This window comes from Chlamydotis macqueenii, chromosome 5 (assembly GCF_036417535.1).
Source record: "Chlamydotis macqueenii isolate bChlMac1 chromosome 5, bChlMac1.mat, whole genome shotgun sequence".
Classification (NCBI taxonomy): domain Eukaryota; kingdom Metazoa; phylum Chordata; class Aves; order Otidiformes; family Otididae; genus Chlamydotis; species Chlamydotis macqueenii.
Genome location: NC_141560.1, coordinates 12723934 through 12742991, shown reverse-complemented (window position 1 = coordinate 12742991; position 19058 = coordinate 12723934). Strand labels below are relative to the sequence as shown.

At 48.1% G+C, this 19058-nt stretch overlaps 1 protein-coding gene and 1 pseudogene across 1 annotated transcript; one reads left to right on the top strand and one right to left on the bottom strand.

The window, feature by feature from the left end:
* Positions 1–15546: 15546 nt before the first annotated feature.
* On the top strand, positions 15547–16539 carry DIO3 (iodothyronine deiodinase 3). Its single transcript, XM_086749274.1, has one exon. The coding sequence runs from the start codon at positions 15715–15717 to the stop codon at positions 16537–16539; it is 825 nt and encodes a 274-aa protein (XP_086605400.1). The 5' UTR covers positions 15547–15714.
* A 473-nt stretch (positions 16540–17012) lies between these two features.
* On the bottom strand, positions 17013–18201 carry LOC147600494 (uncharacterized; annotated as a pseudogene).
* Between the last annotated feature and the right edge of the window lie 857 nt (positions 18202–19058).

The following is a 19058-nucleotide window of genomic DNA, read 5'->3' as shown; positions in this document are numbered from 1 at the left end:
TTTTTTCTTAAAAATGTCCCAGTTTAGCCACCCATTAACGGAGTCATCTAAGCCTTACAGGTAATTTTGAAAAATCACAGCCACATTCTTGAATGGAGAGGCCATATTTTTATTTCAGCAATATATTCAATATATTTTCAGCAATCTTCTCAAAATCAAAGAACAATGCTCTTTACAGGTCTATATATTGTACCCCTTCAACACACATACATGCCCACTAAGACCAAGACCACCAATAGCAAACACAGAGTTATTTATTGCCATGTGAAAGATAAGTACACACAACAAAGCAAATAGGGAAAAAAAAAAAGGAGAATTAGTTTTAAAATTAAGATTACAAAGCAGAAATAACAGGAGAAGCACTTAAACATATTGCTGCCCCAAGCGGGTGCGAATTTCAATGGAAAATAACTATGAAATGTTTCCAAAGACAACCACAGAAATCAAATAAGATTCGACTTAAATTCATTTTATTCTGAAGATTTTGTTATTATAGAGGCACAAATGCATGCAGTATTCGTGGTTATTTCTCAAAAATTAAACTCTTCTGGGCTCAAATTTGTGTAACACCAAAAAAGGGTTTTAAAAAGAGAAATCCCTCTATTCTGTGAAACAGTTTCTGGGAACTTTCCTGGAAATTTCAGCAAGACAAGCCAAAGAAAATTATCTATGGGGAATTGTGATTGTTGCAGCAAATATGTGCTTATATTCTGATTCATTTAATTAAACCCTTTGAGTGAATAATGGGATCCAAAACAAGGGACATGCTGAAGAAGAGTAATCAATCTGTAACAAGATCATACCAGTTATTAACTGTACATTATACAAATGTAAATCTAAATCAGAAAAAAAAAAAACCCTACTGCACTTACATATTAGGATTTTTCAATAGAAGCTTGAAAGCAGCATTTGTCATTGGTGTTAATTTTAAATTATATAACTAATGACAACACTGTACGCCACCCAAGATTTTAGCATGCTGGGAAAATCCCATTTCTCTTTTGAAGTTATATTTCAAAAAAACCAATCATTTCTGAAGGATGTTAATGGGGACAGAGTGAGAGAAGAAACACACACAGTGAATAAGCTAAAATTAAAAAAAAATAGGTGCATAAGAGATGTATTAAACATCCCGATTACAAAGCCTGGGTGGCGGCTATTCATTTCTATTTCACTTTAAATCAATAGTAATGTGTGAAAATTGTACTAGGAAAATAGAAACTGTTCTCTCATAAGTAATACTGCTGTTTTCAAACAACACCACTGTTAACACATTCATTTGTATTGTACTGTATTAGCAATAGTCAAAATTTGTTATGAACTTGTGGTTATTGAGTGAAGTTTATTGATAGCCTCAGTGAATTCCTTTCGGACAAGCACATAAGACACTCAGCAGCTATGGATCTGTGACTATTAATGGAATTGGCTTCGGGTAGGTCTGCAGTTACATCTGGGTGAAGACTGGTCTCCAGTGGTCCACAAGCAGATGTACATCTACCCATGCTTGTTATGCTACAGTTTGGAGGAATGCCACTTTGGAGAAATGATATTAAATAATGGGAAGAACATGTAACAGGAAGAAGTGCAGGACTCAAAGATGGAGATTGAGATGCTGCTAAAGTTAGAAATTATGTTGATAACCTTTTAATGAAATGCAGCAACACAGATTAAAAGAGAAGCACACTCTTTCCATTAGTTTCTGCAGTTTCTGATGCACCATTCATCACATCACCACAATTAAGGCATGCCAGCTTGGATCAGGACTTCCAACAGTCTTTTTAAAGGTAAGTTATCTCTCAGTATGGCCTTGAAAATTTGCCTTAGTCAGACCTTGAATGCCTCAGATTACTCATAGTTTCCCATCAAAAGAAGCGTGGTCAGCAGGTCAAGGGAGGTGATTCTTCCCTACTTTGCTCTCGCAAGACCCCACCTGCAGCACTGCATCCAGCTCTGGAGCCCCCAACATAAGAAGGACATGGACCAGCTGGAGCAGGTCCAGAGGAGGGCCACAAAGACAATCAGAGGGCTGGAGCACCTCTCCTATGAAGACAGGCTGAGAGAGTTGGGGCTGTTCAGCCTGGAGAAGACTCCAGGGAGACCTTATAGTGGCCTTGCAGTACCTAAAGGGGGTAGATTTAGACTGGATATAAGGAAGAATTTTTTTACAATGAGGGTGGTGAAGCACTGGAACAGATTTTCCAGAGAGGTGGTTGATGCCCCATCCCTGGAAACATTCAAGGCCAGGTTGGACGGGGCTCTGAGCAACCTGATCTGGTTGGAGATGTCCCTGCTCCTTGCAGGGGGGTTGGATTAGATGACTTTTAAAGATCCCATCCAAACCAAGCCATTCTATGATTCTATGGTGTTTTGATGTTCACATTAAGTATGATACCAGGTTGGATGAGATTAAATAGGTCAGCTGAACAAATTTAATGCACTTCATTTTTCCCACTAAAAAAAAAAAAAAAAGAAAAATCTATTTTAAAGAGAACAGGTACATTTTGGGCACCTGCATGCACATATATCACACTATCCAGTTACAAATATGGCAAATTCTAGGGCTGTTTTACACAGCTCAATTAGAGCAGAATAGGAAGTAAAAATTTGCACCCCACTCTTCAAATGCACACAGGGAGAGAAATGCTGCATTTGAAAAACTTTTCCGTCTTATATGGAAAGGAGTGACTTCACTCCCAACACACAATGTATCCGAACTGGCAGAAAGCTGCCAGTAACCCCTTTAGGACTGTCAGCATCAGGTACTTCGGGACACAAATGCCCAGGCTGAACTCCAACATTACAGTGTTCAGCCCTCGAATGGCAAAAATCCATCTAGAATTTAAAAATGGTAAATTGAAATAACAGACAGTAATGAATTTTGCACTTCTTACTTAGCAAAACAATTTCCTCACATCACCTTTACCAGAAAGTGAAGGCTGCAATATAATACACGGTGCTAAATTGAACCTTATACAAACATTACTGACATATACAGATGTACACTGCTTCAAGTGCTTACTCATCGTATGTAATTCAAGCAAACAGCAAGTTATGGGAGGCCAAGGGCAAGCATTACAAGAAGATTTTTCCGCTATGCAGAGCTGCGAATCAAAGGTGATGTATTGTTAAATTGAATGTCTATACAAGAGGGCTGTTGTTATGGAATTTGATGGCAATGAGCACTGCATTGAATATAAATGTCACCTTATTTATCATCCCTTATTATTTTTAGAATGTTCACTGCAAGGAAGTATACTTAAGCAACATTAATTCTGAACTAGAAAGCTCTCTATAAGAGAAAAAAAATTGATTCCAGAACTTTTCAGAAATAATATTTCAGTTTCTACAGTTACCATAGCTGGGAAAAGAAGCACCTATTCAACTACAGTCTGTAACAGTATTCATCATATCAGGTCATTTGGGGATACTTCCATGCAGGTGTTTAACGGATTACAGCTTGCTTTGCTAATGGAAAAAATAACGCATCAAATACCAAATGAAGTAAATCATTTTTAAACACAGAATGGGGGGATAAATATTTTATAAAGTCCTTCTCTGACTGATTATAGATTAGAAATGAAAAAAAGTTCTAAACACCTTCAAAAGTGATTCATTAAATGCTGCTGGCTGCATCACTGCCCCTTATTGCCACACACTCAGATTTTATAATCTCCCGTCAAAGACCACATGGCCAAAGTGATGGTGGCACCCACTAGTTAAGCAACATCTGTCCCAGTTGCGCAGGTGAGAGACTGTTCACCAAAACCAGGATTGCTCAGTACAGGATCTGTTCCTGGCTTCTCAGTATACATGCTGTTCCAGCTTGGAGCCTGCTAGGCCTAAGCTTGGGTGGTTCTTGATGAAAGGTGACTATTAGCACCAAAATATTCCCATTAAACCATACAGATTTAGGATCCTTCCCTTCTTGCTTCTTAATTGTCACCATGACAATGCCAACACTTAAATCACCAGTACTGAGCATATGTGAGATGTGGCCCAGTTTGCATCTCTTGGCGTTGTTACCCAGACTGCTTTCAGATGCACTATTGCATTTGGTTTACATTTCTTAGGTTTTCTTCTCAGTTATAAAGCTGGAGAGAGGGGATGGCAATAATGCCAGCAGAAGACAACCTTTGTGGCATAGAGAAGATAGCAACACAATGGCCAGTTCTTTGGGTAACAGAACAAAATTTATTTAAAGGCCAGCTCCAAAGCCAGTGTTGAAAGAGAGTGGAGTCATGTCGAGAAGCAAGTGCTTGTTGCAATATCTCTCTGGCATTTCATTCGAGAAAGAGGAATATGATTTATCACAATAAGTGGGGTCCTCTGCATATAGGAAACACAGTTACAGCAGAGTTAAGCAAGGGGGAATATTCCTAATAATGGCAATCTAAACCTTTAACATTGTAACACTTTTAATATTATGATACACTCTTAGCATTAATTTGGCCTAAGAGTAACTATTTCGTAAACACGGTGGTATTTTTAAGCAAAGCCTTTGCAATTCTTTTAAAAGAGGTTTACAGTAGTTAAAGAAATACCACATTTTAAAGGTACATTTATAATTACATCTTGGCAGAACCTTAGCTGGAAATACTACCAGGACTATTTTGATAGCAAAAGCTGTTACATCAGCTAAGGTTATCTGCTGTCTGCCGATTATCACAATCAAACATCATTACAAGAATACGGTCAGCAGAGATGACAGAGAAAACACAGGTCAAAAATTGGGAATGAGCTTATGAAATCTGTGAGTGTAAAGAACAGGACTGGGCTATCTCACTGGAAGAACTGAATTACTCCAAGGACTGAAGCAGTGCAAACAGGATGAAATCCAGAATTGCCTATCTCAGCTTCATGAACCTGGCAGCAAAAAATGTCACTATAAACTGTCCACTTGCCAGCTGCATGTGAAGGAGAAAACTCTAGATGGCTCAGTCCAATTCAGGGTTAGCATGAGCCTCTAAAGAGAGGCAGCTATGGTAAACAAGTACAATTCAAAAACACACAGGGTACTTCGAGCAGCGAGGGATGTGCCGGTCATACGTCATTGGAATACTGTGTAAAATTTAGGTCATCCCTTTCAAGGACAGACACAGCTGTGCTCCATATGGGGGAGATCCACAGCCACAGCCCTGTCACACGGCCCGCGAGCATGTGCCTGGGCTCCCATGTTTGTGTCTGGGAAATCCCATGCCATGCACTGCATGAGCAGGACATCCAGCCTGTGGGAAACGTGAACGACACAGATGGCCAGCGAGGGAACAAATGGCCCGATGCTCTCCGCTTGTACTGGGCTCACCAAGATGGGTTGACTCCATGGTGCATTGGCTGATACAGCAGAGAGGCTCCAGAGCTACCGTACATAAACTTTCCATTTGTCCTTTGGGTTTCAGGTAGGTCCAGGCTGTATGTATGTATGTATGTATGTATGTGTGTATGTATGTATAGCCACCACAGAGCATGTAGGGTACACCCAGCATGCTTCTGACACACCACGCTCATTGCCCAGGTGTTCAGCTGTCAAGCTGCATATGTGTTTGTCCATGACTTCCAGACATCACCCAGACTGATGAGAATGATTGTGCTGAACCAGTGACCGTACGCTGTGCCAAGCAGTGCGAATGCAAGGAAAGGAGGAGAGAGTAAAGCCATCTCTTGTTCTCCAATTAATCTCTTTGTATATGATGCAGGAAAATGGACCTGACGTGAAACAGGTGCAGAAGACTGCTTCTAGGAGTTTCAGAGAAACGGAAAATCCATCTCATGAGAAGAAACTGTGAGCACATCTGAATTAACAGGTGCAGACCAATGTGAGCCTCGGTTGGCCTTGTACTGGCCCAGAATCCATACAGACTGATTTAGCACAGTGCAAATGAAGTCTCCAGCAGAACTCACCAGCTCAGGCTTCATGTTACCCTGCCACAGCCCTATAGGCACCACGAGAAGGCCAGTTTGCAGCCCAGCTCACTCAGATCATCAGCAGAGAGAGCCTGAATCTGCCTGTGCCCATCGGTGCTGATACACCCCACAGGAGTCTGGCTTGTTCACCCCAGTGGAGCGGTGTCCAAGGGGACGGGACTGCCCTCCATGATCTTAAGGGTCTTTGCCAACCAAAATGATTCTATGCTTCTTTAACACAAGGAGAAAGGGGAGGCAGGAAAACTGTCTCAGCAAAGAGACAATGCTGGCACACGAACAAACGCTGCAAATCCGCCATAGATACATTTAAGCTGGAAATATGAATAATTCTAGCCGTTGTGGCAGCGAGACCCTGGAAGAACTCTCACAAGTCACGGGGGCAAAAATGTAACTAATTTTAAGGTGACGCTTGATGTTTCTGAACAGAACTCTGTAACATAGAGGTGTTTGAAATACTCCTAGATGTCCTATACCCCACCCTGAAAATCTCCATTAGCTGTGAACTGCAAACCGAAATCCAATTGAAATCAGGAATTTAATTAAAAGCAGCTCTTCTGAGCCGGCTGCTGGCAGGCATTACGCTGGTAAAAAGTGACAGCTGCTTCATTGGCAGTGCGATGTCAACGACTGTGAAAGAAGCCAAGGAAGAGGCACGGGCCACCACTGCCTGAGGACCACCCCATTTTGAAGAAGGTATTTGTAAAAAAGGCTTCAGAGCCTTTTATCTATGCTTTCATCAGCGAGGATACTTTACTCCTACTTTAATTTGTATTTTGCTGCTGTCTTCCATTTTTTTGGCTCAGTGGGAGCATAACGCCAATTAAAATTAGTTAAGAAAGAAAATGTCAGTTTTTCCAAATACAACATAGTTGTTCTTAAAAAAATATTCCCTCACTACCTAGTAAATCCAAGGTTTGCTTGCAACTAATATACATTTCAGAATTCTTTCTCCTTTCTACGAGCAGGCTTGGATCACTTCGATCCATTTTATTCGCATATGTATTCACTGCTTTGTCTAAGTATTTGATTCCCATTTAGAAAAGTGGTTGTGAATACCTTCTCTAAAAAAGTACTGTTTTCTTGTTTTAAGAAATTCAAACTTGATTTCAGGTAAGAACTAGTAGCAAGGGATTAGTGCTCTCACAAAATCAACTTTATTAAAATGTCAGAAATAAAAGTACGGTTGGATTCCTGGAAGCGGGTTTGCACATATGTTAATATTCAGAGGCAATTTGTGGCCTTTAAATTAAGTTTCAGAGAGGATGGTGGACTGCTCCAGGTATCCACAATAATTCATACACTGAGAAAAGTGAATTGGAACCCAAAATTTAATATCTAAGTTTAAAGTAACCATTTAATCTTTGGTTGGTTTTTTTCTGCCAGAGCTTCAGGTGGAAATGATGGGCCCTATGAAATGACGAGCTGTATCACACACTGATGATTGTCACAGTTTTTTCACTGTGAAGAGACTGTATTGCTTCATCTAAGAATAACTTTAAAATTCACAGAAAGTAAGATCTGTTGAGCAGCTAAAAATAAAAAGTCATAGGAGGACGCGCTGTGAGGCATAAACATGGAGACCCTTCGAATCAGTTTGAGCTGTTGAGCTAACCTAAACATTTTGGGTCAGATCCTGATCCCAGTGAATTCAAAATTATTTGTGGTGAGAACTAATGTTTCGCCTTTCATGTCTGTTTTCCTGCTAATGAGTATCAGATACAACATTGCAAGACTATTCTGTAAACAAAGTGCAAAATTAATCATTTTCAGAGGAACATTTTATTCACAGTAGGCTGTGTAGGGAAGGAATTAAGTCTAAGTAAATAAACAAAGAAGGTAAATAAGAATACACAGAGAAAGTGAAAAGATCATCAGAAGATGTCAGTTAAAAAACTACTGGATATATGATGAAAGCAAAATACATTGCTTATGAGGAAAATTCAACGATTGAGTAAAATGCTGAGTAATTTCATCTGAGCATTAAATTATTTGCAGTTTCCTGCATAAAAGGAAAAAATAGAACAGGAGTTCAGGCCCTTCTTACGCCAGAGATCTTTTCTTCGTCCAAGAGCAGAGAAGCTAGCAGGTTTACACAATTTTATGTCAATTAAAATATTCCATATAAACAATGCATACTTGTCCAAACTAACCGAGTTCTACTTCCAGTTCTTTCTGGGCAAAGTTTGAGACAGAAGTACTGCACTGCAATATAAAATAAGCAAATTGCATCTCTTTTGGAACAAGTGAAGAATTACATGCAGTTCAGATCCTTCAAAATCTTTCTATCTGGCTGCAGAAGCCTATTATCAGGATGTGTCAAACCTGTCCAGAAACTTTCTCCTACTATTGATAAACAAGCCACCCATTAAATTAGGAGATTAAGATGTGTACTCCTTCCAGTTCTTATGTATGTTTGCCATTAATCCAAAACAACATTGCCAAACCCCGACCACAGAAATAGTAAAAATAAATACCAAAGATCTGGGAAGAGAAATCCTGAGGTCACAAAGAGAAGGTAACTTCAAGGGAGTATCCTGGAAATTAAGGCTTATAAATCATCATGGGCTGAAAGAAACAAATTTCAGCAATTGCATAATGCCACTTTACATGGCTAAAAATAATAAGAGTCGTGGGGCAAATGCCAGGAAAAAAAATCACTGGAAAACTTCACAAACATTTATGTTCAAAGAAAAGGCTTGGAGCAAGCAAGTTATTTGGTGAGAGCCTAAGTGCACAGCGATGGTGCCTTCCAGCCTCCTGTTTGCCACTTGCTTCAAACAGGTCTGTCATGCTTAAAGCGATTATTTACACAAAACCAGACCACGCTATGTATGTAACATACATTTTAGTGGTGCTGGGGATAAAAGGTCAGTAGATTAATCATCTCTGTTCTGTATTCAAAAGTGGGCTGGTACTCCTGCCTTTCTTGATAGAGTAAACTCCTCCATTCTTCCTAAATTATTTGTTCCTCCGCTCTGCAGCTTATTCAAAACCGTTAAACCACTGCTGGGTAAAACTATTATATTGTAGAAAATGAAGGTCACCTTGAAAAAGATTATCCTAGACATGATGCCTACAGATTTTTCTTGAATAAATGTTTTCTTAAACACTATTTTTCCTGCCTTCCCCTCTGAGCCTGTTATAGATTGAAAATTCAGAAGTGTATGTCAGTTCAGACAGGCACACGCAATCGTCTGAAAACTTGAGAATTATTAAATTATAATATTTTTAAATTCTTTATATTTTACTGCACTTGCTAAAGAAAGTGAGATGATGGAAATCGCAGGCTGAGCCTTCAGCCTTCCTTTTGTCTGTTATCATGCTACACAGCTTGGGCACAATCCTGAGCACAAGGAAGGTGCCAGGAGTTTTGCCACTGATCACTCATGGCTTTCACCCTACAAACCTCGGGGCTCTGAGAATCAGCCTGCGACAAAGACTGCCAGGCAGCAGTGAGACATCCCCACGGCAAGGGAGCTCAAAGGAGTGCTTTTCCTTTACCCCAACAAAGCCTCGAGTCTGCCAAGAGAAAAGTATCCTCTTAACATGTGGAGAAAATACTCTTGCTGTGCTGCCATTTAAAAGATGAAAACCTAACTTCAGTTATCAGCCTGCTATTCTCATCTTGCTAAACAGTGTTAGTGTCTTGAAATTAGCTGTCAGTGGAAACGCACTCTGTTATAAAACACTGCACATGGTGAATTTTGTAGAGAGGAGACGAGACTCAAGCAAATTGCATTCAAATTTCTTAGAGGAGATTTAGATTCAAGCAAATTGCATCTCCTCATCCTCCTCTGCATCACACCTGAAACCGGTATGAACAAAGACAACAGAAGAAGTATTTTCTCTTTCTGCCAAGGACTTCATCTGTATTCAATGTGTATAAAGTTGCTGCTTAAGTATAACTCTATGGGGTTCCACTTCTGGACCAGACTGTTGTCTTTGCTGCAGAGTAAGCCATTCAGATGACTATAATTATACTGCACTACCAGGGGGTCCAGCCTGAGCTCTTGAGCCACAGCAGCTTTTGAGCAGTTTGCTTGATGGGTAGCAGAGATGTGCGTGGCACAGGGGTTTCTGGATAATCTGATTTTCTGCTGCTGGAGGAAGTGTGTTAGCAGCTGCTGCTGAAGTTGACATTGCTGGCTCACCCCAGAAGCCAGCTGTGCGTCCTATTCGGCTCCATTGCCCAGCAGGACCTTGTGACAGCCACTGTCATCTCCCGTACATCTCCTATACTCCTCCACTACACAAGAGTAAGACTACAGGCATTTGCCTTGCAGTGAAGCTTGTTCAGGTAATTCCTGCTCTTAACAGATCCTCACTACGCAGTGGAGACCAAGGGCAGTTTGATAATATTGCTAAGGCATTCTGATGGGATGCTCCTGTTACCCCCACCTTGGCCATACACTGGGGTCATTTCTCTTGTGCCTTCTCTGCATCGGGCATGTGATCATTTCCTTTGTCATGAGCCAGTTTAGGGAACTAACCTGTCAGGAAATAACTCATTTTTCTAAGGCCAAGCTTTTCTGCCCCCTTAATGCCCAAACCAGGTCACTGCAGGTCACTGCAGGATCACACAAGACACAGCACAAGAAGAAGTGAAGAAGGAGTCGTGAGGTGGAAAGCTGCACCTTTTGGCATTCATCAAGTTGCACCGTAAGTTGTGCTATTACATACTATGTTAGGGATCCTAAAGCAAACCCAGTCATCAAAATCCACTGGGTGTAGAGACAGAATTCTTTAATCCAGAACCTTTTGGTTATCTAGTTTCTACCACGCCCTGGCAGGCTGCTAGCACATCAGGGCACTAGCGAGCAGCACTGTGGAGGCAGGTGCAGAAACCCACTCGCACATCAGGGGAATATGGTCACACTGCAAAGCTTTGGTAAGCAGCTCACAGACTCAAAAAAAACCGTTCATTTCTGCTTATTCAGGGTGAGATCTGAGTACTGTGCTAACAGACCTGTAGCTGTGGAATCCATCCTCCCTCCAAATTAAACAATTCCTTCCCAGTTCAACCCAGAGTCAGCAAGAACTGGGAAAAAAAAAAAAAAAAAATTTAAAGTTTCAGTGCAGGGAACCTCTTTGTCATATATGAGATGTTGTCATTTATTTGGAGGTGAGAATGCCCAGGTGGGGTAGGAGAGTCAAAGTCCATGGCTCCACTAGTGATCTTATAGACCAATCTGCAGTACGGCTCTTTTTTTTTTCTTTCAGTTCTCAAAGCTACTCAAAGCATTGGCTAGGTTCTTGACTTTGCCTGCTTTTTCTGAGTCATATACGTATTTAAAAAAAAAAAAAAAAACAAACCAAACAGGAGGGAGGAGAAAAACAGCTGTCATCTAAAAGTGGTAAAAGATTAAGAGGGGTGTAGGTCCGCAGACAGCCGGACCCACACACAGACTCCAGCTTACGGTAACTTTTTTCCAGAGGTGTCACCAAAAGCAAACAACAGCAAATGGAGTTTATCCACCTCTGATGTCGGCAACATAAAATTTACCTAATTCTTACCTAATTCTTACAGGTGAGTGATTTACCACCACACTACTGCACCTCTCTGAAGCCACTGGGTAGCCACTTACATAAGAAGAAATAGTCCAGCTTGTATTTCAGGGCCAGATCCAAATTTCAGCCAAGTCTTTTCGCTTCCTTCACATAAAGTTCTGTTTGAACACATTAACGACATGTAGCTTAGATGACACGAGAGGTAGAACTCTGCCAAAATTCATTTAGTTTTCTGTCAGAAAGTATTGCGTGCCTTTGTGCAGGAAATTATAAAACAGAAAATAAACATGTAAATATACCATTTCAACACGTCCTCTACATCAAAGCAGACCTGATGTTTTTAATTTCAGCTTTTTGAGGTTTTTTTTTTATAAGTTGCTGAATTTATTTTCTAGCTCCTGTTTATGAAAAGAACTTTAAAAGAGTTATAAATTACATTTATCAAATGAAGAAAAACTGCAGCTATAAAGTTCTTAGAAAAGGGAAATAATTTGAACCCTGTATGTGCATGCATGCGGACACAGACACACAAACATATATATTTAAGTTAGTGACTGCTGAACCACAGACCACATGCAGAAGAGTAAAAACCACCCATAACCAGATGTGCCACTGTAAATCCCATATTTTAGGATACATTCGATGAACTCCTCAGTGCACAGGAAGACAGAAGTTCCCACACTATTCGTAGCAGCGATACAGATTCCTAGAAAGACCAACTACCTTTACGTACCTAAAAATAATCCAAGATCAGACCGGGAGGTACGGCCCCTGTGAAGTAGAGAGAGGGTTTACCGGAGTGAAAACACATTGTTTTGAAAACTGTCCAGCATAATACAGAAGTGAGAACAGCAGTGACACGTCACTTCAAACCTCCCGAGAACCAAAGGACTGCAGAAGGAATTCCACCCTTTCCCACGGAGTTTTGTGTAAATACACACGAGCGCTGTACTTTGACTGCACACATCAGTGCGTGGCTTGCAGAGCCATGCAGAGCCACTGTTCTGCTGTGAAACAGCAGCCTCAGGTTATACTTGAATTTTCTTATGGCAGGAAAGCGTAGCGGTGGGCCGCTGGAGCAAAATGCCTCGGTTCTCTGCTCTACCCACAGCTGAATAGGAAACCCCAATTCAAAAGTTTCCTTCAAGCTATAAAAATGAAGCAAAGTTGTTTCCCAGGAACGGAGAAAAAGTAATTTTCAAAGTCTCTATGCAGCTACAGATGCACTACATAAGACCAAAGACTTTTTTTACCGGGGAATATCTCTCACTGATCTAGTAGAGCAAAGTTTGTTGACATTCAGGGTTGCAAAGCCATCTGTTTACTCAGGCTTTTGTCTGTCAGCATAGTTTGCAGAGGTCGCTTTGAGAGATCAATTTTTTTTCCTGGGGGTTTCTTCAGAGCTACCACAATTTGTTATTGCGTTTGTTTAGAGGCTTTAATTCGTGGTTTTCACAATTGCATAACTACACAGAGAGGTGGTGAGAGGCCCACATGAAGAGTTCAAAATAAGTTTGACAATATAGTAAATATCTACTCAGTAATTTTCCCTGGACTGAGCACCATGGAATTCCAAAAAACTTATTAATCGGGCTAGTGTATGAAGGTGGCTTTATGGGGACCGGAGCATACCTTTCCATTCAGATGCTAAGACACTGAATTCCCTTCACTTGCTGTTGACACTAACTAAGGATGATGCACTGGGGTGGGGGGGGGCTGCAAACCAGGCGCCTAATTAGATTGCTCTAAAACAGTCTATTCAGAACCAGATAAAGAAAAAACAAAATGAGATTTTAATTTCGCCTTTTATTTGGAGTTCTCGTAATAAGTTACATAAAAATGAAGTAAGCCGCCTAGACTCCCATGAGGAGGCTCAGCATTAATTTTTCCATTTTGCAAATGTTAGACGGCAGGCACGGAGACATGCAGAGTCACATTTGGAGAAGTACGGGCTGCACCCAGAGGGGGTTGCACATCCTCGGGGTCTCTGAGAATCTGCAGCCAGAGACCTGGCATCGACCGCAGACAGAAACGGGGCACTCAGGACCCATAAGCACATTGAATGCTTGGGTCGTGTGTCCTCAAAGTCAGCACGGCAGGCATCTGGGTGAGCGGCAGCTGTAGCAGCAGCTCAGGGATGCACGAGTCTCATTTGCATAGCAGAGGGCAGTGTTCAGCATTTTGGACAAGTAATAGCTCTTTCTGAAGAAGCTAGTGAGGAAATCATGTGCATGCTGTGAGCTGGGAACCCTGCATCAACGGAGTGGCAAGGCTGTGAGCAGAGCTGGTGTGTTTTGTCTAGGGCTGTGTCTATACACCAAACCAGACTCAAGCTCCGTAACTCTGGGACAGGTCTCCATCTAGTCCAGGAAGAAGGAACTTACAGGCCATAAATTCCTCTGGACTGACTTAAGATTGAAGGCGGCCAGTCTGTGCACAATTCTGTGTACTGCAAGCACTTTCTACTGATACACAACCCACCCAACCTAAAACCAGCCCTTGTATGTCCACTGTGTGGACAGTACACAGGTCTACCTGGCCATGTCCATGAGGTGACCCTTCACCCACCCATTTAAGGACTTTGCTAGACCTGCTCACATGAGAAGCTTGTGTTTTTACTTCACTTGACAAGAGAAAAAATAATGTCGCTGGTTCCTCCTGGATCACTGTAGAGGAGCATCTGCCCTGACTTAGAGCTGACTGGGATCGTAGAATCATTACGGTTGGAAAAGACCTCCAAGATCATCAAGTCCAACCGTCAACACACCACCATCATGTCCACTAAAACCATGTCCTGAAGTGCCACGTCTACACATTTTTTAAACGCCTGCAGGGATGGTGACCCCACCACTTCCCTGGGCTTGGTTCCAGTCCTTGACCAGACGCTGCACGACCCCAGTGAACAGAGGGACATGGCAGAGGCAGCGCTTTCCAGCCACCTCTGCTGTCCTCGCTGCCCACCCGTTGTGGCAGACCCACAGCACCGGCCAGGCCCCAGCTCCACGGCGCAGGAGAGCGTGGTCAGGGCTGAGCTGGCAGGAGAAGCGCGGGTGCCCGCCGGCTCCGGGAGACGAGCTGCCCCGACGACACCCCAGCCAGACTGCCGTCGAGAGCGGTGGAAGAGCGGCTGAGCAGCGCGGCCGGGCCCCACCCTCACACCCCGGCGCACACCCGCAGCCGGCCCCGCCGCCTCCTGCGACCCCGGGGCTCCCTGTAGAGACCCTCGTTCGTGAGAGCCTTCCGGGGGAGGCCGGTGACCCCCACCCGGAGGGAACACCCGCCGCCGGGGGGACCCTTCCGACTCGGGGGTGCGGGCAAAGGCAGCAGGGGAGCGGATACCCCCTGGCTCGGGGTGTTGCGGGGGGCGGCAGGGCCCCGCGGCTCCCCGCCGCCTCAGCCGCCGCCGCGGCGGCTTCTCGGGCAACAGCGACCCCTAGCGGTCGGCCCCCGCCCCGCGCCCCTCCTCCGCCGCGGGGCAGCGCCCGCCTGCCCGCGCCCACCTGGCCGCCGCCCTCCCCCCACCCCGCGCCCGGGCCCGCCGCCGTCGACGGGGCCCAGGCAGCCCGCCGCGGGGCAAGGGGGGGTGCCCGCGGGCCGGGTTACCGGCCGCCTCCCGTCCCGCCGACCGTGGCGGGAGGATGCGGGCGCAGCGGCTCCGCGGGTTCGAGCCCCGGGTGCCCCCGCGGCGCCGGGGCGTGTGGCGGGGCGGAGGGGTGCGCGGGGCGGGGAGGGGCGGGGAGGGGAGGGGAGGGACGCGGCGCGGGCGGCCGGTCCCTGTCACCTGCAGGCACTGCCGGGACGGCCCCGGCCCCCGCTGCCGCTCCCGCGCGGCGCAACAGCGGCGGCCCCGCGGTGGCACAGCCCGTGCGGGGCCGGGCCGGGGGCCAGGGTGCGCCTGTTGCATTGTCCTTGGCGGGGCTGTTTGTGAGCTCCCGCCGCTATCTGCGGCCGGGGACCCCGGCTGTGCCCTGTCTCGGACGCTCTGCCGGTGCCTGATAGCGGCCGCTGCCTGCTGCGTTGCACGTCCCTCGCGGCTCCCGCCGGGGCTCGCTCCCCTTTTGTCTGTGTATTTTTAGGTCATTAGAGTGGAGGGGTAGGTAATCCCCAGGCTCAAGTTCCAGAGGGGCGGGTTCTGGCCGGAGGTGGAGTCACTTTTCATTTAAATCCCTGACTATAAAATGGGCTTAAAGAGAAGCGGGATCTCAGCCGTGCCGCGCAGACCCCGGCGAGCAGGGTGCGCGGGGGGCCCCGGGCAGGCAGCGCCCTGCAGCAGAAGCCGCTGCGATGCTCCACTCCCTCGGCGTTCACACCTTGCAGCTGCTCACCCAGGCGGCCGCCTGCATCCTCCTCTTCCCCCGCTTCCTGCTCACCGCCGTGATGCTCTGGCTCCTGGATTTTCTGTGCATTAGAAAGAAGATGCTGACGATGCCCACGGCGGAGGAGGCGGCCGGCGCCAGCGAGGGGCCGCCCCCCGACGACCCGCCGGTCTGTGTGTCCGACTCCAATCGCATGTTCACTCTGGAGTCGCTGAAAGCCGTGTGGCACGGGCAGAAGCTGGACTTCTTCAAGTCGGCGCACGTGGGCTCCTTGGCCCCCAACCCCGAGGTGATCCAGCTGGACGGGCAGAAGAGGCTCCGCATCCTGGACTTCGCCCGCGGCAAGAGACCCCTCATCCTCAACTTCGGAAGCTGCACCTGACCCCCCTTCATGGCCCGCCTGCGGTCCTTCCAGCGCCTGGCCGCGCACTTCGTGGACATTGCCGACTTCCTGCTGGTGTACATCGAAGAAGCGCACCCCTCCGACGGCTGGGTCAGCTCGGACGCAGCCTACAACATCCCCAAGCACCAGTGCCTCCAGGACAGGCTGCGGGCAGCTCAGCTGATGAGGGAAGGGGCGCCCGACTGCCCCTTGGCCGTGGACACCATGGACAATGCTTCCAGCGCAGCCTACGGCGCCTACTTCGAGAGGCTCTACGTCATCCAGGAGGAGAAGGTGATGTACCAGGGAGGCCGAGGACCCGAGGGCTACAAGATCTCGGAGCTGAGAAGCTGGCTAGACCAGTACAAAACCCGGCTCCAGAGCCCCGGCACGGTGGTCATCCAAGTGTAAAAAGGACCTGGCAAAAGAGGCGCAGGGGCGGAGAGGCGAGGGGAGGCGGGAGGAGAGGTGGGGAGGGGCAGGCGCTGCGGGGCGGGTGGCGGGAGCCGGCTGCCGCGGGGACACTCGAAGGAGGCTGCGGTGCGAGCTTTCGAGCAAGATGTGCCATAGTCCTTTCTCTATTCGAATCATGTTGATTTGCCAGCCACGCTCTGTCAATACTGTATTTCCATGTGCGTTTTGTAAATAACTCTTTTTTTTCTCTTTTTTTTTTTTTTTTTGAGAAGCGTTTACTATTTTTTAAGGAGGCTCTCTTCCTACGGGATCTGTTCCCAGCTGCGTGTGTGCGCGGGTGTGTGTCTGAAAAGTTGTGTACAAGTGCTCCGTGCTGCCTAGCAAGTGCTAACTGGGATTTCTAGTATTTCTTTGTGATGACCGATTTTGAAATGGGTTTCTCTAATGCCAGGAAATCGCGTCTGATGTTGTCAAGTACTAGAACTGCCAATAGCCAGAGCTGAACGGAATGTCCTATTTATGTGGGGGGGTTTTGTAAGACGTTCGTTCACCTTTTTTTTTTAATGAATTTTTTAAAATAATAAAGGTTGAGTAAATACACGTCTAACCTTGACTGTCCCTCTCTATCTTCAGACCCCTACGCCCGCTTTCCGTGTTGCCTGCCTCGCAGTGCCCTCCAGGCAGCCGAGGGAGGAGGATGCGCTGCTGAGGGCTCGGGGGCGGCGAGCCCAGGCATCGGCTTTAGCTCCGAAGAAGAAGGGGTTGGGGGGGATTGGTGTATTGGGCGTCCCCAGGGGGAAATCCAAACCTCCGGGGCTGCCGGGGGAGGGGCCACCTCGGTGGTCCCAGCGACCGAAGGGCTGTGCGCTCCCTCTCCAGCCCCGGGGCGAAGGTGCGAGGCTGGCCGCCGCTGTGCAGGCAGGTAAATCCTGGCCAAAAAAAAAAAAAAACAGGCGGGGGAAAGTCGCCCCGGCCGGGGAGAGGCCCCTGTAGCGGGTCGGGCAGGCGGGGCCGGAGCCCGGAGCCCGGCCGGGGTCAGCACGACCCGCACCTGCGGCAAGTGACGGCGGTTGTGGGGTCGGGCAAGAGGGCAGCGCCCAGCCCGGCGGTGCCAGGTTCACCTCCCCACCCCCGTCCCCGAGGTCTCGCAGCTGCCTTTCAAAGGATGCGGGGTGTTGGGAAGGGGCATCCTGCAACCCCCGCAGGAGCTGTGCAAAAGCTGCCCAGAAGCAGCGGGGTCTTTAAGTACCGCCCGTTGTGCCTCTGAACGCCTCCTCGTCCTTGACAGGAGCGGGACGAGGCGCCCGGGCTGTCCAGCTCCTGACTCGGTTTTGGGGAGGGGTACACCCTCCCCAAGGTAAGGCAAGCCGGGGACGCGGCTCCCCGCAGCTGGGGGACCCAGTCGAGCCGGCAGGACTAAGCTAAACCTGCGGGCGTCAGAGCCCGTCTCGGCCATGACGATGTTCCTCTGTCCCCGCAACGTCCCTGTCCCTCAACACTGACGGTTCGGATCAGGCGGTGTAACCGCTCCCGCCGCTGCTCCGCAAGACAAGCAGCGCCGGGCGGCCTCTGGCAGCTGAACCAGCGGCTTCGACCCCGCTTCTCGCCCCTTGGCCCCCGCCCTGGGCGGGAGTGCACTCCCCCTGGAAACGGGGCCATTTTGGCTGAGGTGTCAAAGGACTCGGCTCAGGTGCCGGCTGCGGGCTTTCCCTCCCCGTCTGGCCCCCGTGCAGCCCGCTCTGCCGGCCCCTAAAACCCTTCAGCACTTCCCCCTCCTGCTGCTCCCCCTCCCTGCCCAAACCCAAGCGGACGCCCGGCCGGCCTCCCGCGGCACCGGGCTCGGGGCTGCACCAGCTCGGGCACCTCCGGCGATGCTGGGGCGGCGGGGTGGGAGCCCGAGGTGGGCTGGCTTCCCCCGGCTGAGGGCCCAGAACCGAGCCCTCGGCGAAGCCCCGGGGCGTGGGGGGGAGGGAACGGCAGCGGCAGCCCCGGCGGGGCGGGCTGTGGCGGGACATCGCCCCGCTCCCCCCGGCGGGGGCACCGCCCGCCCGGGCACGGTGACGGTGTCAGTGCCCGAGCCGCCTCCAGCCACCGCCTCCTCGGCCCCCTCCCCGCGACCCCACGCGGGGAGAGCGGGGGCAGCCGGGGGCTTTTCCCCGCTCCTGGACACCCGAGCATCAGCAAACCCGGCTGCCCCTTGCCTACGGACGACGACGCCCGTCTCCCTTTGAACGCCGTTCCCGGCACGGGAGGAACCGCAGTCGTGCCCGCGCATCCCAGAGGAGAAGAGAGGAGGTGGGGTGGGCGCACGCCGGAGACCAGCCGAAATGCCAGACTCTCGCTGCCCACCGCCGTGCCCCCGCTCCCGCCCTGCCTCTCCAAGCCTCGCGCGTCCTGCCGTGGAAACCGAAGGGCGGCGGGTGCCCTTCGCTGCCCGCAGCCGCCGGGCGGGGCCAGCACCGCCCCGCTCCTCCCGGAGCCCAGTCCCCTCCGGAGCCGATGCCCGGGGCAGCAGC